The 22,367-nt window shown below is 51.1% G+C and overlaps 1 protein-coding gene and 2 long non-coding RNA genes across 6 annotated transcripts; 1 reads left to right on the forward strand and 2 right to left on the reverse strand.

Moving 5' to 3' along the window:
- The first annotated feature begins 121 nt into the window (after positions 1 to 121).
- GLYCTK (glycerate kinase) lies at positions 122 to 13,205 on the forward strand. 3 transcript variants are annotated; one of them, XM_068201728.1, is made up of 5 exons: positions 122 to 229; positions 8,592 to 8,987; positions 9,360 to 9,511; positions 11,333 to 11,508; positions 12,123 to 13,205. In XM_068201728.1, the coding sequence occupies exons 2-5, from the start codon at positions 8,701 to 8,703 to the stop codon at positions 13,026 to 13,028; spliced, it is 1,521 nt and encodes a 506-aa protein (XP_068057829.1). In that variant the 5' UTR covers positions 122 to 229; positions 8,592 to 8,700; the 3' UTR covers positions 13,029 to 13,205. The 3 variants fall into 3 exon arrangements, with proteins under 3 accessions (XP_068057829.1, XP_068057831.1, XP_068057830.1); XM_068201730.1 differs by lacking the exon at positions 122 to 229 and adding an exon at positions 2,978 to 6,692; XM_068201729.1 differs by lacking the exon at positions 122 to 229 and having other exon boundaries at positions 7,398 to 8,987.
- Positions 10,513 to 17,559, reverse strand: LOC137480606 (uncharacterized). The gene is made up of 3 exons (XR_011003000.1): positions 16,796 to 17,559; positions 12,233 to 16,056; positions 10,513 to 11,500 (listed from the first exon to the last, which is right to left on the reverse strand). It is a non-coding gene; the product is annotated as an uncharacterized lncRNA (long non-coding RNA).
- A 575-nt stretch (positions 17,560 to 18,134) lies between these two features.
- Positions 18,135 to 22,134, reverse strand: LOC137480588 (uncharacterized). 2 transcript variants are annotated; one of them, XR_011002997.1, is made up of 4 exons: positions 22,024 to 22,134; positions 19,630 to 19,822; positions 18,993 to 19,052; positions 18,135 to 18,360 (listed from the first exon to the last, which is right to left on the reverse strand). It is a non-coding gene; the product is annotated as an uncharacterized lncRNA (long non-coding RNA). The 2 variants fall into 2 exon arrangements; XR_011002998.1 differs by lacking the exon at positions 18,993 to 19,052.
- Between the last annotated feature and the right edge of the window lie 233 nt (positions 22,135 to 22,367).

Below are 22,367 nucleotides of genomic sequence, written 5' to 3' on the forward strand. Positions count from 1 at the left end.
GGCGGCTCCCCCTCATTGTGTCCGCCATCTTGCGGCTCCGGCGGGGCCGCGCGGGACTCCCTGGGAACGGGGGGGGGGAGGGGGCCGTGCGCACGGGCTGCTGGGACGGGGAGGGCGGGGCGCCCGGCGGCCATATTGAGTGTGGCAGGAAGAGCAGCAAGGCCTGCGCGCTCCGGCCCGCCGCGATTGTCAGCATCTAGCACCGTCCCCGCCGCTCCCGAGGCCTGAGGTGGAAAGGGGCGGCGCAGGGCAGGGCAGGGCCGGGTGGCTGTGGCGGGGCTGGCCTTCATTACCAGTTCTTTACCCACCCGCCCGTCCGCGCCTATTGAGGCGTAGGGGGCCGGGCTGAGGGCATGACGTCATCCCTTCGAGCGGGCAATGGCTTCGCGCCGGCGGGAGAGCGTCACTTCCGGTGCCGGGCTGGGCGGGCGGGCTCGCCCTGCTGCAGGCCGTGAGGGGCCGCGGGAAGCGCGGCACGGCCTCACCCTGTGCGGGATCGTCCCCTTATTATGTCGGTTTAAGGCGTTTTTCGGAGTTTCCAATGGAAATGAGAGAGAAATGCGCTGGTCGGCAGCCGGATGAACATGAACCCAGGCATGCCTCTTGCACTGGCCAAGAGGGCCAGTGGCACCTGGCCTGTATCAGGAATAGTGTGGCCATCAGGTCCAGGGCAGTGATGGTCTCCCTGTCCTGGGCACTGGTGAGGGCCCACTTTGAGTGCTGCGTCCAGTTCCGGGCCCCTCAGTTCAGGAAGGACATTTGAAACATTGGAGCAGGTCCAAAGAGGAGCAGCAGAGCTGGGGAAGGGTCTGGAGCACAGGTCATGCGAGGAGCGGCTGAGAGAGCTGTGGGTGTTTACCCTGGAGAAAAGGAGGCTCAGGGGTGACCTTACCGCGCTCTACAACTCCCCGAAAGGCGGCTGTAGCCGTGTGGGGCTTGGCCAGCTAACTGCTGACAGGACAAGAGGACACAGCCTCAGTCTGTGCCAGGAGAGGTTTAGGTTGGACATCAGGAAGAATTTCTTCACAGCAAGGGTGCTTAGACGTTGGAATGGGCTGCACGGGGAGATGTGGGGTCACTGTCTCTGGAGGTGTTCAAGGCAAGGCTGGCTGTGGCACTCGGTGCCATATGGGGTCTGGGTGACACGGTGGTGCTGGGTCATAGGTTGGACTTGATGTCTCAGGGTTCTTTTCCAACACAGTTGATTTTGTGCTGTGCTGGCATCTTGGCAGAGCCTGGCAGGAATATCCCCAGGGCAGCCCAGCGTGACCAGGGAGCATCAGTCAGCTCCCCCTCCTTTGAAATACACTGAGATCACTTTCTCACCCTTCCCCTCCTACTTTCAGTCCAGCTATTGCACATTTTTATTTCCCAGTAATCTTTATTCCTCTAAAAACTTGTTGGCAATACTACAGCAACACCACAGCTGTAGCACTATGCTCCTACACCACGTTGGCTCTCAGGTAAAGGTGAGCAGCACACACTTAAGCCTTTGAGAAACACGCCGTGGCTTTTGAGGATGCTGCTCCAGTACACACACCTTGGAACTGCTTTTGTCTGTCATGAATCCTGACGACAGGCTCAGTGCGCACGTTTTTGTGTATTTCTTACCTTAAAAAGCTGCTCTTGGAGTGTAACAGTAGCTGTGAGAATCTCACCCCACGACATTTTCTGCTATTTTAAGTTTAGAAACCAGCAGATCTTGTCACTTCGGTCCCCCAGAAACGCACAATCAAAAGAAAAAAAAAACAACACTGTAGTTGCCTTCCTGAACGTTAATTGCATTTCCTTTCGAGGTGTCCAGAATAGAGTTTGATTTTGGTTTTGGATCCTGTTGCCCTCCTGTGGTCAAACCTCAGCAAGTCCAAGGACTGTTAAAGCTCTGCACGTCCTTCAAACAGGCTGAATTATTTTGTGTGCATGTCTGATTTAGTTAAATATTTCTTTTCTCAGAGTCCTTGCCCTTGCTGTTTGCTTGCTGGAGCTCCCTGTTACATGTTTAGAGATCTCACCCCACTCGTCCTTTCAGGCTGTGGCGGGATTGGCTCCTCAGGATGATTTACCTTTTTTACTTTGAAACAAAGTCAAGACTTTCACACGGGAGTCCAGGGATACCAAAACACGCCCTCATTCCTCCTGAGGGTCTCAGGGTCAGCTGCCCCTTTGTTAGGCCAGTTCAAAACCCACAAATGATTTTCGTGTGATAAAAGGTTTAGAAAAGCTGGGAATGTCGTGCCTCCTGCACACTCTAAATTGCAGGATCAAAGCCTGGATTATCTCCTGCGGGCCCTGGAGGTGACTCACCAATAACATCATAAGACAATTTACTTCAAAACACCTACAATACTTAGCTAAGTTTTAGAGTTGTATAACACCGTGGGTTGTTGATTTGATATTTTGTCACTTCCTTTTTATTCTTCTGCCTTTCTTCCTAATCGTTGGAACTTAGTTTGTCAGTTTATACCAAGCTGGAATTTAGCTGGCAGGATAATTGGATCTCCTAGAAAAATGTCATATTAAGTAGGAATTATGGATAATGCCCCTGCACAATTAGTTAATGGAAAAAACGTTTAATTGCTGCTTGAGTAATATTGATCAAATGCAGTTATTCTACCTATGCATTTCGGTATTAGATACCACTGGAACCTGTACAATACACGGACTCGTGCTTGCTCAGCAGCAAAAATTCACAGTTCTCCCTACTGAGTGCCCTGAGGTTTCTGTGGGCTCTGACCTTGAGTTTATCACAGTTCCTCTGGAAGGTGTCTCCATCAGCAGTTCCCCCAAATTAAGCGCTCTGTGCTACGCTCCGGGTCACTAATGAAGCTGTGGGGCAACACAAACACCAGCAGAGTCCCTGTTGATCACCAGATGTCAGCTGGACCCCGAGCCACTGCCTTCTGCCCTCTGAGCCCAGTGGTCAGGCTGGTTTCCAGCGGGGCTGGCTGTGATTGCCCAGCCCACCCTCCAGCGTGCTCACAGCAATGATGTCAAAAACCTCAGCAAAGTCCAGGCAGTTCACATCTGCTGCTTTCCACATTCCCCACAGCCTCTTGTCTCAGCCCAGAGGGCAGCTGTAATTGTCATCCTGTGACTGATTAAGATTCCTGGCTCTTTCTCCTCTTATGTTATTTCCAGCTGAGGAGCTCATAATTTTCTGCTATTAATCCCAAAGACCATGACCTTGTATTTCGCAGCACTGAATTTCAACCCTTTTCTACTATTCCAGTCCTCAAGGCTCACAGCTTTTCATCTTCTCTAGAATACTGTGATCCTTCCTTGGATTTTAAATTACTCTCATCTTTGATGGCAAGTTGACTCAGAATAGGGAGCTTGAGAAATTACAGCATGAAAGGAAGTAGACTTGGCATGGGCTTGGCTTCAGGGTAGTAGTGTTCTGTGTCGAGCTACAGAAGAATTTTTAGTGAAATTTTTTTCTTCCTTGCAATCCCCAGAGCACGGGAAAATCATTTCCAAAAGGTATATAGGGAGTGAAGGGAGTGTGACCTAGAAAAACTAGTAAGATGCATATGTCAAATCCAGTTAATTTTTTTTTGCTAATGATACTGATCTATATATATAAAATGCTGAATAGAACACTTATCTTCCCTGTGTTTGGCCTTAAGCCACATTCTCCATCAAAGGCAAAGAGACCCTGTTGACACTTTCCTGGTGAGTAAATCAGTCATGAGAGTAACATATTTCTTTTTCAAGCAACTTATAGAAAGCCATGTACTGGAAACTAGGACTCCTGGGTTTCCCAGAGCTCAGCATATTCTTAAAACAAAGGTATCCAGGCTCCATCCTACTTTCTCCCTTGCCTGCCTGGCAAACCCTCTGGTCTCATCATGTTGCTGCTGACCACCCTCATACTTTTCCCCACTTTTAGATGCAGGAGCATTGCAGTGAGGGGGGCAAAGGGCCCCTCACCCTGTCCCTGCACACCCACTCAGGCACTGGACTCTTCATAGCTGCCCATCCTTGCTGCAGACATTTTCTCTTTTGCCAAATGTGAATGAGGCAGTGCAGTAATTTTATGCAAATCCATGTGCAGATTAAAAAATTAATCAAATTCTGAAATTTTCATTTAAAGAGATTAGTCTTGAAAAATCCCCCATCTAATCCTCCCAGAATAGTCACTTGGAACAAGCCTTCAGTGCGTTGTTTCCCTCCTGGGTTTAGTGCATCTCCTGGAAAATTTTCTTGTAATGCTTTTGGGATCATGTGGAGCAGCAAACTTGGGTTTGAGCAGGGCTCACCAGATGAATTAAAGTTGATATATCAAATGATAGAAGAGATGTGTCAGTAAGTGGGAACGGGGGAGTTTAAGGCAGTAAAATCTCCACTTTGTTGTACTTCATAGGTAAATTCCCCTGGTGATGCAGTAGAAATGGAAGCAGGGAGCCTTGGTGAGTCTGTCAGTAATTTACATGCCGAGAGGCCAGAAAAAAGTCACGCAGCAAGAAAAACGAGGAGCAAGAGACACTGCTAAAACTTGCTGTGTCTGGGAGTTTACTACTGTAATCTGTCTCTTAGAGCTCGAGCTCAAAATTATCCTCCAGCAACTGGGATTTGATCCAGTGCTATCTCAAATATTTTCCTAGCCCCTCAGGGATTTTGAAGTTGACCCTGTACAAGGTGGGCCAGCCACCAGTCCTGGAGAAAATCCAGAGGCATCCTGGCAGCACTGAAGCTAAAGTAACTTAGGTCCCTGAAGTTCTCAGTTAAGTCATGCATTCTAGCACAGCATCCTCTGATCTCACAGCCCCTGAAATGCTCAGGATGTATGTGTGGTTGGATTGGTCTGCAATAAGCTCAATTGCCCCAACTTCAAAAAAACCACAAGCCCAAGATGCAAATCCTTGAACAAACCTCCAACCACAGCACCTGGAACAGCTCGGCTCTGCCCAGTGATGGCAGACTGGCCCCTAGAAAGGAGTATTTTTCTAGCTTTCAAGTACCTGCCATGGAGTGAGGTGCTGGCTCATTTTTCTCACTGCATGGGCATGGCCAGCTCATTTGTTCACTGTTTTCTTCCCCAATGTGCCTCCAAGTTTATGGCTCAGACTCTGCCCTGCTATGTCCATGCTTTTGGTCTCTTGCCACCATCCAATTTACTTGGCAGCTTTACCACATTTCTGCCTCTACTGCTGGATTGTTTCTGTCTCCCTCTGACTTTGGCTCCTTGCCTGCAGAATTGCTTTAATTAAAAAGTTAATGAAAGGTAATGCAAACGAGCATTTTGCCTGTATTTTATCGCAGTCCAGCTCCTTCCCCTCCCTCTTTCCCAGAGAAGGTGAAAATGAGAAGCTGGGGTTTTGCTGCTTTTTGGTGTGAGAGCGAACAGTGGAATTTTCTACAGGCTTAGGAGGAGCCCTCTGAAGAAAGGGCTTATAATGGTGTGTGTAGATTATTATAAGTGCGTAGATTATTCATGAATGAAAACTGAGGAAGTTTTCATTTAAAGGGGATTAATCTAAACCCCTTACAATCCTCCAGCTCTCTTTGGAACAGGCAATTCTTAGCATCATTTTCATCCTAAGCTTAGTACAAACTTACAGGAAACTTTTCAAAAGACTGTCTATATCCCAACTCCAAATTATCCCAACCAGGGATAAAGGGAAGGTGTGAAACCTGAACCTCACTCATGCCTATAGCTTCTCACCTTATAGCCATGTAGAAGAAGGCTCATTCATCCTTAACTGATTTTCCTGAGAAACTGGGAAACTAAGATTAGTGCATGAAGTAATATGAGTCACATCATCAGCCCCTTCTCCCAGCCCAGATTCCTCACAGCCAGCAGTGGGAAGAGGAAAACGCAGGGATGTGAGGGTGTAATTTCCCCTCGTGCAATATGTAGCAGTTAACAGGCAATTACACCACTTCTAAACCCACCTTCTGGGGAGGGAGCCTGAGAGCTGCCATTTGGGTTATTTTTCTTTCCACAACTGCCTGTGTTTTGGGGTGATATTCAGTTATCTTGATCTTGTTTTTAAAGCCTTAGTAAAATGAGTAGGAGTTTTATTTTTTGTTAATGTCTACAGTGGATTTCATAGCACTGATTTATAGCATTTCCCTGATGACATTTAGTACCCACTGCCTGAGACTGTATAAATAAATTACATAAAAAGGGATTTGTGATATCATTAGCAGCACCCCCATTCCAAGGGGAGTCTCCAGTGAGCCTGTGTGTCTAATCAGAGCTGACAAGGAGCAGAGTCACACACTGAGACATCCAAAGCAAATGGATCTGTGCCAAATTCAGCTCTCTGTTGCACTGGTATAAAGTTGGTTAACCTCTGACTGCAAGGGGGTTTTACACTGTATTTACTCTGCCTTTACACCTGTGCTCTGAGATCAGTGTCAGGCAGTGGACCCCAAAATCCTGAGATGCAATAGAAAGGTGCTTGCTGACTTCCACAGACTCTGGATCAGGCCTCGATGGTTAAAATATAATCTGAGTTCAGAGTGCAGAAAACAGATTACATGCCTGCTATTGTACTGAAATGCTTTCCAGAGTAAGCATTAGCCGTATGTACACAAGTGCCAGATGAATTAAGCTGGCATTTAGTTTTTCCACCTCCAGTAGGAGAGGATTGCCTTTAAAGAACTCGTGCCTGCTGTGTCACGTCTGGAGCTGGAGCTGACCGGGGCTGCCAGGAGGGCACGTGTGACAGGAGCCACGGTTGCAGGTCTGGTTGTGCTCAATTTCCCCGGGCTTCAGGGTCAGCAGCACACAGAAACATCAAGGCAGAGACAAAGACTGTTAAAAACTTCGGGGCTTTATTTTCTTAAACTCCTCTGGCTCCCTTAAAGCTTTTCTTCTCCAGCCGTTCCTGCAAACCCTGTATTGCAACTCAGACGAGGTGACCTGGGGTGTGATGCACCTCTGCTTTGTAGCACCTTCCTCTGATTGCACTGTGCCCAGGGCCAGGTGAATCAGAGACCTGCTGGGAGCAGAGATGCTTATCTCAATTCCTGAGAGGTGCACAGCTGACTTCACTGCGGTCAGTACAGTTACTCTGGCCCTCACTGAAGTGGGGTCAGCGGTTTCAACTGCTGGCAGCATCAGCTGCCATGAAGTTTAAGAGTCTAGTGACAAAGTGGTCAGAGCACCCTGTCTTTTGTTCTCCTGTCTCCTCGTGGTTGAAAAGCCAGTCCATCTGACCGGGTCCTAAAGGGAGTACACATAAATAGTTAATCTGCCTTGGCTTTAAAATCTTTTCTCCTAAGCAATGAATGTTTACTGTTAGCCTTGTTCTTAAGGGTCTTTTCCCACTTCAGGGATTGACAAACTTTTGATTCTCTGTATAGCCTTACCTACAAGTCCCTTGTCCCGAGATTTCAGTGTGTGCCCAAATTTCAATGCCCGAGAAGGCATGTAGAGGTTTTTTTGTGTAGATCTTTTGGGTCCCTGCAGCAAAATAAGGCAGATTTAGACCCAGATGAGCTGTTGAAAAGCTTGTCCAGCTTAATGATTAACACCTTGTAATGCTAGGGAGTGTCAGAACAAAGAGACTTCTGGACTCCTGAGCTCTCCCAAAAGAAGCCCTTGCACAAAACACATCCACTTACTTGAGAGAGGATTAACTCTCTCTCGGGGAATTTCAATGGGTCTGTGATCAAGTGTGTCGCTCTGGCTGCTTCAGCCTCCTGGCACCCTGCCTTAAATGCCATGAGCAGGAGAGATGCAGATCACAAGGATCTTTGATCCTCAGAAACCAGCAGTGAACTTGCTGCCAGTTAACAGAAAGGAGAAATGCTGGGAGGGAATAGATGTGTGTGTGCTGGCAGTGGCCACCTTTCCTCTGTCAAGACAAGTATCTGCCCTTGAGCAGCTGAGATCTTTCAGTCCATGCACAGATCTGTGGCAGATAATGCTAATGCTCAGTGGAGAGCAGCTCAAATGGGCTTTCACAGAGAGCTGGCAACTTTGCCTGGATATGAAGTCTTATTTGGGGTCTAAATGTGATTTTAATGGGTAATGAGGAGTAAAAGAGAAAGGTAAATTAAGCCTTGTGTTAATTTGCTGTTTGGTGAGGAAACCTCATTACTGGTCTCTCTGTGGCCACCAGCAGCAAGGGATGAGGCAGCCAGCAAGGCTGTTGTTTTTCCTCAGTCCGTGTCTGATGCTGCAGGGATACATGGGGCAATGCACAGCCAGAGGATGAGATCAGCATTTGGCCAGCATGGGGAAGGGAGTTAATGTAGTGAAAAACTGTTCCACCCAGATGCCCTGCTCTCTCCAGGACAGAGAGCAGCTCCCACAGTTTGGAAAGGTGTCAAACGCTAAGCAAATAAAAATGATGGCTTGCCAGTGGCAAATCTACAGTGATGGAGAAGCTGGCTGCCAGAGCTCACCTTCCCTGCAGGAGGTGATGAGATTGCAGGGGAATCACAAGCTGACAGTTTGAATGTGACACTGTCCTTCCCTTCCTCCTGCCTGGGGAAAAGTTAGAAAATGCTGCTGGTATGGCACCTTAATCTAGGGGAAACAGGAGCTAGAGTTCCACGGTTCATGTTTTGACCTCCGTTCTTTCTGTGACAGCCCTGTCTCTTCTACTAGCAAAAATGTTCATTTTCCCTTGCAGGTTGGAGGCTGCTGGCTGTTTCAGCCTTTGAGGCCTTGCCAGTGCTGGCAGAGAGTGCAGAAGCCCACCCCACAACGGAGAGTGGCTCAGCCCTGGCAGCCTGTGCACCATGTCCCTCCACGAGCACGCACTGTCCCTGTTCCGTGGCGCTCTGGGCACTGTCCGCCCAGCTCCCATGCTGAAAAGGGCTCTGAAGCTTCAGGGAGATGGGTGCCCTCAGCTGCTGGTGAGGGGCCAGGCCTTTCCAGTGAAGAGGGACCTGTACCTGGTGGGTTTCGGAAAAGCCGTGCTGGGGATGGCCGCAGCAGCAGAAGAGATCCTGGGAGACCACCTCACTCGGGGGATTATCAATGTGCCACTGGGGATCCAGGAGAGCCTGCAGCGAGCAGGAATGCAGTAAGGACTGTTCTGGACAAGTTTGGATAGCAGAAAGGAGGGGTGTAGGCTGCCAGATTTTCCCTCTGTGGGATGTTGCTGGGAACACCTTAAGTCCTTTTGAGCTGCCCTTGCTCTGTTGCCCACCCCATCCACCCCAGCACTCTCATCTTCAACCATCACCACATCCCAGTGACACCAGTGATGCAGCCCACCTGTCATGCTGGATGTGCTGCCTCTCTGGCTGTGGGGAAGAGACACTCAGCAAAGGCTGTGTGCCTGTCCTGGTCACTCACTGTATGCCACTGGTACACCTGGCACCTGCAGGTGACAGCCTGGCTGCCTGTGTGGGTGCACAGATCCATGGTGTAATTGCCTCTCTTACCTCACCAGGGAGATGCTGCTAAAGCCACACAGCAAAATCCAGGTCATCGAAGGCGCCAAGAACAACCTCCCAGATGCAGAGGCTCTGAAGGGAGCAGTTGCCATCCAGGAGCTGGCTGAGGGTCTGACTGCAGATGATGTGCTCCTTGTGCTCATCTCAGGTAGTGTGGGGATCCCAGGGAATGGGATCTGCTGAGGGCCCCCAGCTGCCTGCCCACCCCTGACCATGCAGCAAGGGAGTGCTGTGCTGTGCCAGCCCCTTCAGCATGGACACTTGCACCTCTGATTTTTCTTCTCCTTTCTACCATCCTTTCTCCAGGAATTTAGCAAGGGAGAGCACAGGGCTTCCTGCTGCTGCAGTGAACACACTGCCTCCCAGCACTGGAAAGAGGCTGAGCTGCACAGGCTGGGTCCTGCAGTTGTGCCACCACAGTGAAGTGGAACCTCTGGGCACAACCTGGCAGCTGTTCTCACCTTTTAGCAAGGAGACACTTTCTTCCTGCCTCCTTACATTTGGGGATGCAGACTTGGAGAAGCAAGCACACAGTAGACTTGCATGCTCTGCATTTGTGCAGGAGTGTGAGTCTGAAAGCTGAGATCTGAGACTGACCTTTCCCAGGGTTTGGCTCCTTCCCAGCTAGTGGAAATGAAGCCTCCAGGTACCACACAGTAAGCTGCGTGCCTTGCAGGGGCAGCCCTGCACACCCCCAGGGCCTGGCTGGTGGCTCCCAGGCTGTCCCCAGATCTAGGGCTATGTAAGATTTACAGAGGGATGCAGTGACATTACCTCATCCTGAGCTCAGTGGATGTCACAGGGCAAAGCATGCAGGGGCTTGGAGCAGCTCTGCAGAAAGGCCTTGGTCTCCTCTGCTCAGTATTCATTCCTCTGTGGATGCTGAAGCCTGCTCCAGTATGGAGAGAGCAGTGCCATTAGGCAAACACTGGAAGGTAGCTGTGCTTTCTGGGGATTCCCCTGGGCTTCCTCCTGTCTTTTGGCTACAGGGATCTCCAAGAGACTCCTCAGCCCTTCAGGGAGCCTGTACAGGATCTCCCCGTGGCTGTGACTCCCTATGTATGTGCACTCCCACACAGCAGCCGGTCCCCAACTGCTCCTGCCTCTCAGCTAGATCCCTGGCTATTGACTGAAACACAGGCATTTGCATTTGTTTTTCTTGCTCATCATGTTTTATTGATGCTGATTTGTCTCGAACCTCTGAGCAGGCTTTGCATTTTGACAGTAGTATTCAGCTGTACTTCTGTGCACGTTCACTCTGTGCACAGACCTTGCTCTTTTCTCCTCTCTATTTTCCATCCATTCCACTTTTCCATTGGAACCTTGCCTTCTTTTCCACAATTCCAATGCCTGCTTGTATCAGACAGAATTCCCATCAGTGAATCTATCACCCTGGACTCAGAGTGTGCTTTGTCCTTTGCATTTGTCCCCCCTTTTCTTTCCTCCATGGTGTAAATGAGTGCAGTTCAGCAGTTTCCAATCTTGCTGCATCCCTAGCCAGTGTTTTTACACACTGTCCTGAATAAATGGAGCCACCAAAGCAGGCAATGTCCCCATGTGCACAGCACTGGCTGCTGTGTGAGCCATGGAGGCCGTGCTCCCTGCTCAGCCACCCAGGTAACCCTTGAGTATCAGTGTGAGGAGCCAGCTGTAGCCCCGTGCAGAGGTGAGGGTAATTGCCGTCTCTCTTCTGTCATCCCCACCGCACTGCAGGCTTGTGGTGCCCCCATCCAGCCAGGATCACATTATCTGGGTGAAGTGTAGCTGACTGCAGAGAGTGCAGGACAGAAGTGATTAAAACCCATTGTTGAAGATAACTGAATTCTTCAGAGATGTTAGCTTAGGTCCCCAATCACCTCTGCCTTCCTTCCAGACACTGGTGACGGAAGAGAAAAAGCTAAAGCCTTGATCTCCTTTGTCCTCCTTTTCCTGCTATCCTGATGTGCTTGCCATCTCTTCTGCATCCTAGGTGGTGGATCAGCCCTACTGCCTGCTCCCATCCCTCCCATCCTCCTCGAGGAGAAGGAGAAACTCACAAAGATGTTGGCTTCCCAAGGAGCTGCCATACAGGAGCTGAACATTGTCCGGAAGACTCTGTCCATGCTGAAGGGTGGAGGGCTGGCCCAGCTGGCACATCCTGCACGGGTAACTAAGGGAAAGCCCCTGTTTGCCCAGAGATCACCCTTCTGTCCTCAAAACAGAGGTTTAATCAACTTGCCAGGTTTTTGTCCATACTGAGTGAACAACTTTGCACACTGTTTTGGGGCTCTCCGGCTGAGATTTGGACTGAAACTCTCAGGGAGGCAGAGCTGGGAAAGTGGGAATTCAGACTTGGGAAACATCAGCCATCCCATCATGCCACACTGCAGACCCCACCCAGCTCACACCCAGCAGGCACTTCCAAGTGTTGGTGCTTCAGCACACTGCTTTCAAGGCTGGCTTTGACCCTTGACTCTCCTGTGGGCTGTTCTCAGCGTGTGCCATTGCTGAACCCACACTAGGTTGGGCCTGACAAGTGCAGTGTCACAGGTTGCATCTTTCAACATGACAGTCCAGCTTCAAAGAGGACTGTAAATCTGTGGGTTTGAGAAGGGCAAGGTGACACTCACAGGTCCATAAAATAAGAATGGGCAAAGACCTACCCTGTTTCCATCTGCTTTGATGTAGGGATGGCACACAGAGCAGTGCTTATGCCAGGGCTCTTTTCTGGTCACCTGTCTTTGCCTCCTGCAATAATCTGTGGGCATTTCTTTCCATAGGTGGTGAGTCTCATCCTGTCTGATGTGATAGGTGACCCCCTGGACATCATAGCAAGTGGGCCCACTGCTGCCAGCTCCCACAGTGTCCAAGACTGCCTTCACATACTCACCAAATACAACCTGCTGCACAACCTGCCCAAGTCAGTGGAAACGGTCCTCTCCAGCTCTCCCACCAAGCCCACTGCTCCGGAAAACTACTCCCACGTTTCCAACATCATCCTTGGGTCCAACACTCTGGCTTTGGAAGAGGCCAGACGCCAGGCTGAGGGCCTGGGCTATGCAGCTCTGGTCCTGAGTGCAGCAGTCCATGGGGAAGTCGGCCGTGTTGCCACACTGTACTGCCAGCTGATCCAGCTGGTCTGCCTGGGCTTCACCAGTCTCGGAGCAGGGCCCCTGGGTGACAAGCTGAGAGGGAATCTCCTGCAGCTGGCAGCAGAGCTACAGATCCCAGGTTTGCACCTGGATGATTTTCTACAGGCCCTGCGAGGATTAGGGCCTGACAGACCAGTCTGCATCCTGGCTGGTGGAGAAACCACAGTCCAGCTCCAAGGAACCGGCAAGGGAGGGAGAAACCAGGAGCTGGCCCTGCGTGTGGGGCTGGGGCTGCACAAGGCTCAGGCCACAGGAGCCAGCAGCCCCCAAGGGAGGTGTGAGATCCTCTTCCTCAGTGGGGGAACAGATGGGCAGGATGGGCCAACAGAAGCAGCAGGAGCCTTCTGCAGCCCAGGACTGGTGGCTGAGGCACTTCAGGAGGGTCTGGATGTGGAGGCCTTTCTTAGGAACAATGACTCCTACACGTTCTTCAGCCAGTTCCAAGGTGGGCATCACCTCCTGGTGACAGGCTTGACAGGCACCAATGTCATGGACATCCAGGCCATTTTAATTAGAGCCATGGAGAGATCATGAGAGCTTCCTCTGCAGATACCCAAATACACTTAATTAGGAGCAGGAGTAAATGAAAGCACCAATGTTGTGGACAAATGCAAACTGCTTAAATTAGGGCTCACTGTTGAGGCTGCTAGTGTCTTTGACAGAAAGAATCCACTAATTAGACACATGAGTGTACATCCACAGCAAAAACAAGCACTTGTAATTGGGAGGATCAGAGGAAGGTAAGAGGTCATATTACAGACAAGGAAACTGGATTTAAAACTTGTGACTGCTTCAAACATACTTAATTTAAGAGACGAGGGGAAGTTGAGGCCATGGCAGGGCTACCATGGAGAGCCAACGCTGCACTGTTGCACTTCCAGTGCCCCCAGAGCACAAGAGCAGCTCAGCAGTGGGGTTTTAGGGGTCCACTGGGGCAAATTACAGTGACTGAAGGATGTAAAAGCAGTAACAGCAAGACCTGCTCACCTGAAGCATGGAGCTGCTGGGGGGATGTGCTGGGAAGGGGACACCCAGCACCCACTCCACATGCCAGCACAGTGCCCTACAGTTCTTCCCACACCAGGGTACTGAGATGACAGAGACCCCAAGCCCAGTGGGATGCACACCCAGGAGTGTGGCTAAGAAGCACATTGGCAGAGAGAAGTTCTTGATACTGGCTGGGTGACACAAGCAGTGCACAGTGATAAAGAGGATGACATACCTTCACTGTACAGTGTAAGGATGGGGATGACTGGAGTGCAGTGACAAGCCAGCTGTGTGGAGTCCTCCTCCAGCGCCCTTCCCTCCACAGTAACATCTTCCCTGCTGGTCCCTGTTGGGAGAGCCTCCGTGCCAGCAGCAAGTATGCCATGCTTTCATGGTGTTGTTTTCCAACTGTCTAGAAAACTCGTGCATCCAGCCTGAGCCACTGACCTTTCCTCTGCACTGAGGCAGAAGTCGCTGTCATTCTGATTAACTCTGCTAATTCCACAGAACAAAAGACAAGGAAACCTTCATGCTCAGCTCTCCTGACCCATGCTGCTGAGCTGATCAAAGGGCAAATCTGCCAGAGCTGTGCTCTGACAGGGAGCTGCTCCCCCCACACGCACGAGGACACAGTGATTATCACGTTTTTGTCACCTACTGCAGTGCGATATGTGGGAGAGCAGAGATGAGCTTGGTTTCCCAGGACATGGAGCTCTCAGTGGGGCTAGATTTCAGGAGGGCTTTGCCTGCAGCAACAGGCACACTGACGCTTTGGCTGGATATTCAAAGGGCTTTAGTTCAGCAGCCAGTATGACCCAGCACGTCCAACTCCTTTTGAATATCCTACTGTTTGTTACAGAGCCTAAGTGGGAGCTGAGCTCCTTTGAAAATCCAGCTCTAATGTAATAGGACACGCTTGACTCAGACTCTTTCCAGACAGACCGACCTACTCCATGTGGCTGATCTCATCTCGTGACATAAATACACCGTTGTGCCAACACCCTGTGGTGTCTCACTGAACAGTCAGTCGTTCTGCGCCCCACTTCAAGGTGGATCAGAGGGTGGGGTTTTGAGGAGGATGCAAAGCCTCCTATTTTGGTTTTGAAGCCAATATCTAACAAGTAGGGATATCAGCAGGAGCATCATGGGGCCTGGTGTCAATGCCAGGCTGGCAGCTGGACTGTCTGGGCTACAGCCCAGGCTCAGAATAAGGCACAACTCTGGGAATTTCAAAACCCCAGTCTTGCCCGGTGGTTTAAACTCATCCACGCATCTCATTTGTCCTCAGAGTCTGAAGGTCTTTTGTAACATGCCTGAACTTGCTCACAGTGGCAAACAGCTCTGAGATCTGCTGGGGAAAATCTGCCAAGCATTATAGAGCTCGCTGTGCCTCTGTACTGTCAGGGGGTGGTTGTGCAGGAGAAGCTGCTTTGTGCCGTGTGTTTTTCTCCAGAGGTCGCTGGCAGGTCGCCTGCTCCGTGCCCAGCAGGGCAGCTCCATGGGGCACTAACACGGGCAGCGATACAGCCACAAGTATGGGCTGCAGCCAGGACAACTGGGTACAGCTGGCTCCACGGTGTGCTGAGTGCTCCTGGGCCATTCCGCTCCAGCGGAATGCAGAGTGACTCCGGTTTCGGGCTGGGCTGCCTGGCAAAAGGGTCACTTCAGCAGCGGTCCTGTGTGCCAGCCTGGGCACACTGCCACAGGGCCACCACAACCCCCTGCCCACAGCTCTGCCACATTGCTGAGCACCACCCTGGACTTCGAGCTGCTGCTTGTGCTGCCGTCCAGTCAGTTCCAAAGGACATTGGGCTAGTGCTGGCTGGCTTCTCCTGGGAAATGCCTACTCCAGTTAGCCTGAGCAGTGTCCTTGCCTCCTGAATGGTGGCTTTTCATAACTATTAAAAAGTGTGTGTTGGGGAGGAGAGAAGTCTAATAAAAGGTTTGTTGAAAGGATGGAGCTGTTTGAAGTGCATTTCTCATCTACCTTTGCTTGGCTGCCATATATGGATATTTGTTCTTGTCCTTTCTTTCCTAATGAGGAGATAACAGGCCAGGGGAGGTTCAGCAAGAATACCCAGGCTACAGAAATACTTCTCTGATGCTTCTACCTGGATAACTCAAAGCTCCATTTCCAAGGGATTGCTTTGGTGGACCTTGTGCAACTTCTACCTAGGGACAAAAGCAGCAGTGGAGCGTGCTCAGCCCTCACAGACAAAGCATCATCTTATTCCTCTGGACAATGCTCAGCAGGGAATTGTCTGCTATCGCTCCAGCCCAAGGCTAGCTCCCTCTGACCTGCAGTCCCTTCATAAAGGTCAAAAGGCCCCATGCATGAGCCAACATACCTTTGGGCCACACTGGCAAGGTGTAGCAGGATTTGTGAGATAACACAAATCTTAAGACATGAGAACATCACTTACCTGCCTGGTAATGATTTGCCTCTGGGCTTGGCAGTGCTTGGCAGGAGCAATGGCTTTCCCATTGTGAACTCAAGTGAGTCACCACAGCTGAGCAGGGCTCTGCAGCTTGTCTGTGCTGTCCTGGATGGGATATTAGCCTCATGGCAATAAAGCTGTGCAAATGAAGACACCAGAGTGTGGATGCAGTCACTCGGAGCAGCCCCAGTGTGTGGGCTGTACTGGGAGCAGCTCCGTGCCCCCCTGGTTCTGGGGTGTCTGTGCCTAAGGAGAAGTCACAGAGAGAGTGTGGACAGGTAAGAGACACCAGGGCTTGACACTCACAGTCCCTTCCCTTTTTATCAGAAAAGCAAAACTTTCTATACCAGCCAGCCTTCAGGAAGGAGTCAGGTGGGTGAAGATGGCCAGCAGCTCCCCAGCCATATCCCTACACATGGGCAGGGGACACTGGACAGTGGGTGGGAAAAACGTGCTCAGATGCTGCATGGGGAGCAGGTGAAGGAAGTCTGGGTATGTTCAGGGTTGATTTGCTCTCCTAACTCGGCAGCTCGTAGCCAAACAGCGCTAACGGCCGGGAGAAGTAACAGCGTTATTAACAGCACGAGCTTCTGGCAGTAAATTAAAAATCTTGGCTGCCGCCCTTGGCTCTGCTCTTGCCTCTTAGAAGACATTAATATCACAGCTCCCCAGCATTCCCATTATCACTTCATTAAGGATCCAATAATGATAAATGTGGATGGTTTTATTTTGCACAGAGCCTGATTAATGGCCAATAATTCACTAGGTGTTAATGGGGCCCTTCCTTTATGGAGGCATTGGAAGGGGCTGCCTTTCATCTCCTCCACAAGCCACAATTTTCACCATTTTCGCTAATGTGACAGATATAACACAAACCTTGAAAGAGTGGCTGAGGCCTCTTGAGAAACCTTGAAGAGCATCATGCCTGGGGCAGCCCTTGCTGTCGTGGCCATTCCTCAGCATCTTTTTCCTCCTCTTCCTCTTCCTCCTCCCCTGTGCTGCTGGCAGTGCTTGCACATAGATGCTGCATATCCCAGGACAGTCGGGGACAAAACCAAAGCAGCAGATTCCCCAGGGATGAGCCCACCAGTGCAGTCACTGGGGCTCTCCACAGCAGAACCAGGCCCACCCTTGCAAGGGGGTGCAATGCAAGAAGTGGGCTTGTGCTGGCCTCACCCCAAAGCAGTTTGGCACCCCTCACCTGCATCCCAAGAGGGCTGGGGAGCCTGGGGTGCAGGACAGAGTCCAGGCTGAGGCCAGCAATCCTCCTCCAGCACCCTGGGGGACAGCTCTGGTGGCTCCTCCGAGGCCGGCTCCCGTGGCACAGGGGCTGCTCTCTGCCGTAGGACCCCGGCGTACTGCACGGCTTCAATCCCTATATGAAGTGGGATGTATAATCACATAGGAATAAAAAGCCATACAAGACGGCAGGCTGTGAGATGCTCCATGCTGGAGGACGACGGGACAGTCCCTCTGCCTGGGCTGCCACAGCCCCCGCTGGGATGGAGCCGGACCCCAGGGAGCCCCCAGGATTCCCACCAGCCCCTGTGTGGGGTCTGTGGGGACACACAGGAGCCCTGCACCAAACAGAGAAAAGAAGCGATGTGTCAGCCAGGAGAAAGCTTGGGAGGCCCCAGAGCCACTGCAGAGGGAGCCCCAGGAGGTGTCAGCACTTGCTCCCAGATAACAAGGGCCTCCCATCCCAACTCCCTGCTAGGAGCTGCTACAAGACTTGCTCTGTGCTACACCCAAACCTCCTCCCCTCTCCCCAGTGCCCATCTGGGAGCATCATCTCCCGCCTGGGATCCCTCTGCTTGTGCCACCATTCTCCCCAAGGCTTTACCAGCCCCACTAAGGCAGTGGGTACCACAACCCTCCAGCACCATCACAAACACCTGGTGAAGGGAGAAAAAGGAGCCAGCCTCCTCCCTGTGGAGGTCAGAGCATCCTTCTCCATCTGACCAGGGAGAGGAGAGCCCAGCAGCTGGAGCGAGCAGCTGCAGGGAGCTGTCAGCACCCAGCTGTCAGATCCCAAATCCCCTGGCAGCCCATTAGGAGCAGCTCCTGGCTGCCTGCAGGAGCTCTTGACAGGGGGCCAGGCACTAGCGTGAAGAAGTGAGGATCCTCCTCTAAGGAGGTGGATGTGGGTGGAAGGAAAGCAGGGAGATGTTCCTCCAGTGAACACTCCAGAGCAGCACTGACACAACCCCATGTTCCCCTGGGAGCCCACCCAAGCAGTGCTGGGGATGAAGCCAAAGGGTGGTCAGCAGAAAGGGCTGTTTGTGCCACCTCCTCTCCTGCTGCCTTTCTGCTCACATCCCAGCAGCAATTCTGGCATCCACGGGAGGGGAGAGCTGGAGCAGTGCCTGGGGCAGGAGAGAATGGGTGGTGGGTGCAGGCTCATGCAGTGCAGCCAGACTGAGGAGGAAAGGGTCTTCTAGCTAAAAAAATTCTAACCAAAACAAAAAAACAAAACAAAATCAACCAAACAAAAAACACACCAACCCCTCCCCCCCACAAAAAAAAAAAAAAAAAAAAAAAAAAAAAAAAAAAAAAAAAAAAAAAAAGCAACCCCCCCCCAACAAAGTACCAATACACTCGCTGGCTGCCACACAGCACCAAAAAAAAAAACTTTTTGCTGGCCCAAGACAGCACAGCCAACCAGGAGTCTCCAGCTGAGCACTATAGTGTTGTCTGAAGCAGCTCCAGAGGGGCTGGGCCACCCCAGAGCCATCACCCCAGGCTTCCCTTAAGCCAGCAGGAAGAATTTCAAGCCTCAGGCTGCCTTTCCATGCCACAGGGTAACACTGGGAACATAAACACTCTTCAAAACACTCCCAGAAGCCTTCCTCCACCCCCAGTGCCCAGGTTTCTCCAGGGGCTGGAGCTGTGCAGAAGGGTGGACTCTGCACATCACCCCTCGTGGCATGTCCCTGCCCATGCTGAATGGTGGATGGGCAGCAGTCCTGAGGCAAGGCTCTCCACACATCCCCTCCTGGGGCAGTGCAGGCAGAGGGCGGCCAGACCCAAGGAAGGGGAATCCATGCACACAGAAGTTTTTTCAGTGCAAGACCTGGGGGGTTTGGCTTTCCACATCAGTATTTCCAAGGCTCTCACCCATCTGCTCCAAGAGCTGTGAAGTGGGTGAGCATAAAACTACATCTCTGCCACTTTTTGGGATAATGGAGAGATCATTCCCACTGCAGAGGGGCACAGCCCTGGCTTTTCCTCGGCCAGGCTGTGCCACAGAATTTGCCAGATGAGGCACCGTGACTCTTTCAAAAGCACAAATCCCACAGTTTGAGGGGCTTGGCCCAACTGAAATCCCCAGCAAAACCCACACAGGAAGCGAATGGTGCCGGGCATTAGGGTGGCAGGGAGGAGACACTCTCAGGGGATCACAGACACTGCAGCGGTCCGTGATCGCTCCTTAATGCTCCCAACCAAGTCAGCAGTTACGGGATCATCAGCTGATGAATTGTAGGAAAAGATGTGTTTGTGAATCACTGCACCCCGGCTGGGTAAGAGCACTGCCAGCGCTGTATTTGGGAGCAATTACTCTGCCGGAGCATGTGAATCATTAGGTATAATTACCCTAATAAATAAAAGGAAGATAACTCCAGTCTCTAGCCTAATCTAGAACAAGCGATTTTCGAGGAGAGCTGTATGAAATAAAAGCAGGAGCACAAGACAGAGGAGAGCTTCAAAACCTGGATGTGCTGTTAATCCTTCCCACAGCAACCAAGGCCAGCCGGCAGCAGTGGATTCTCTCCCACAGGTCCTCAGTGGAGTTTGGTGGCAGAGAATTTGCCATAGAGGGCTCAGGTTTGGATGCAGCAGGGATCTCCCCTCCCAAGGCAGCATCCCACTGGAGCACAACTTCCCGTGGCAAAAGTTTCCCTGCTACAAAAATGCAAACAGGTTAAAAAAAAAAAAAAACAAAAACAAACATTTATTTTGGAGATGATGGGGGGGGCAACAGTTACTCGAGTCTAATGAAACCATTTTGCTTTTCCCCTGGGAAACACTGGAATGAAAGAAAAAAAACCAAAAAAACAAAACTCTAAGCCTACCCCACACAAAGTTGGCATTTTGAAACGAAGCAGCAATTTTCTTCTCCACTTAAAATGTCATCGTAGACTTTTGCTGTAAAAAAAAAAAAAAAAGCAGCTTTCCCTGAGTGACATTTTGAGGGGAAATGTTGACTTAAAACCAGAAGGAAACCCCCAGTCCATGCAATGAAATGTTTCGAGCTGAAGTGAGACTCCTTGCAAGGAAATGGATATTTTTTGCAGGAAAAATAAAAAGAAAACACCACTAGTTACACATATTTAGTGGTTTGAATTTCCCACAGGAAAAACCCATTCTCAAGGAGGCAAGACTTTGGGAAAGGATGGAAGAACATCACTACCCTGTTCTGGAAGAAACAGCAAACAGCATCCCTAATTCTGGGCAAGTTTCCTCAAAAGCTTTGCAAAGCAAAGCACAGAAATCAGCAGCAGAGTCTGTGTTTGACCCTGTAGGTGCCAGGCAGGTGGTGCTGGCTCTGTCCTGTGCCTGCAAATTGCCAGTGCAGGAGCTGCTCCTGCCCAGCCCAGCAGTGGGGAAGATGCCAAGGCCAGGGGGTGCTGGCACGGCACTGGGGAGCCCTGGTGAACAATAGCAGGGTTTATCCCACAGCCTTTGAGGGGAGAAATTGGATTTAGTCTGTGACTCATGGGAATCCTGCTTGTTCCCTAGGGAGAAAGAGGATTGTGGCTCACTCCTTCTGTGCTTGCAAGAGGGGCTGGGCTCTGCCTAGAGATGCTCCAGGAGATGGGGCTGGGCCTGCAGTGCCTCTGCCTGGGCTCTCCTGTTAGGTGGGGCTTGACCAGGAACAATCTGTGCTTGGGCTCTCCCTGGGGCCACAGTTATTGCTGCCTGGGTTTTGTTTTTTTTAATAAACCTGTAATATGAGAAGCCTGCCCAGGAGAGCAGAGGGATTATTGGTAAATATCACTTCCCATTTGCCAGGCTTCGAGGGGCTTTAGCCACATGGATTAACCAGGAACAGAGAGAGGGACACAAACCACTGAGACGGGACAGACCAGAACTGACTCCTTTGAACACAGGGCTGCAGCAAAATCCTGCAGACAAGTATCCTCCAGCCTCCAAAGGAGAGGGCTGGGTGGGAAGGGCTGTGGAATCCTAATTAGCTTTTTGATATTAATGAATTGGCACTGAAGCAAACAAGGCAGTAACAGTGCCTGGCACAGCTCCTGCTGCCACATCCCAGTCCCAGCACTGGGCAGCCTGCACAAGGGGGTTGGTGGCACAGTCAGGGACGTGGGGACCCAAAGAAACAGCAGCAGAGGGGGGGTCATGTCACTGTGGGACAGGAACTGCTATGGGATGGTGGCACAGAGAGGATGCAAAGCATGCAGGATGTGAGGGTACGCAGCAGGACATGCCGTGGTTTCAGCCACCATCACCACAGCTGACACCAGGACATGCCACCACTTGCACAGGGCCACCTCCCCTGCCAGGGGCTTTCTGCAAGGCCAAGGCTGAGTCACTTCATCCCCAGCAGCCCAAGGACAGGGCACTCCATCACCAGCTATGCCAACAGGTGCCTGCTGTTTTAGAAACACAAGGTGTGCAAATAAGTCTTTATGCTGGACATCTGTGTCTAATCCCCTTTTTAGGAGCTCCAAAAGCTTTTGGGGCACCCAGCAGGCAAGCCAAGAGGAGCCATGGGGTGCAGAGCCAAGGGCCCATGGCAAGGGTGCTGGGGACATTCTGTTATATTAATGAGAATTATTAATTTTTAAGTGCTGCTGGGCAGGGAGGGGAAGGAGCCTCCCTCTTGTTCAGGAACAGTCAGTGACCAACAACTTGTTGTCTCCAAGGCTGACAGCTGCTCAAGGAGGCAAAGGGGCTCCCTACACATCACCTCCATCACTCTGGGTGCAAACCTAAGAGCCACCCACCAGCAGCTGCTGAATGCATAACCCAGCCACAGTCCCACCACAAGCCACCCCTGAGCTCAGTGTGATGCCAAAACAAAGCAACACAAGCACTTCTGTGTAGCATCACTTCAGATACAGCTTTTGAGTCCAGCTCACCTCTCTCCTGCCTTTACCAGAATGCCTAGCAATATGCCCAGCCTGGGAGGTCACAAATTCTACCCCAATACTTGACTAACTTAACTCTACTTATCAGCACAGCCCCATAAACAACACCATACCCTCCCCTTTACTGCTTTTAAGCTCTTATAAACCCTCCTGGAAAGGCAGGAATCACTGTGTGCTGTGCTGAGCCACCAGAAGTTGATTAAGCCCTAATTAATTGCATTAAGGTCAGCCAATGTACTCTGTTGAGGAAGAAAGCCAATAATTAAACTCCACGTGTGGTGTGCTTCTGCCATTAGCTCCCCAGGCTGCAGCGGCAGCGTCAGGCTCGGCGGGGT

This window comes from Anomalospiza imberbis, chromosome 11 (assembly GCF_031753505.1).
Source record: "Anomalospiza imberbis isolate Cuckoo-Finch-1a 21T00152 chromosome 11, ASM3175350v1, whole genome shotgun sequence".
NCBI classification, from domain to species: domain Eukaryota; kingdom Metazoa; phylum Chordata; class Aves; order Passeriformes; family Viduidae; genus Anomalospiza; species Anomalospiza imberbis.

What these genes read in the sequence shown, in the direction of transcription:
- GLYCTK (XM_068201728.1), top strand. Translation starts at nt 8,701, where the DNA reads ATGTCCCTCCACGAGCACGCACTGTCCCTGTTCCGTGGCGCTCTGGGC. An exon ending in CTGCAGCGAGCAGGAATGCA is followed by an intron (nt 8,988 to 9,359) that starts GTAAGGACTGTT and finishes TTACCTCACCAG; the next exon opens with GGAGATGCTGCTAAAGCCAC. An exon ending in AGCTGGCACATCCTGCACGG is followed by an intron (nt 11,509 to 12,122) that starts GTAACTAAGGGA and finishes TTCTTTCCATAG; the next exon opens with GTGGTGAGTCTCATCCTGTC.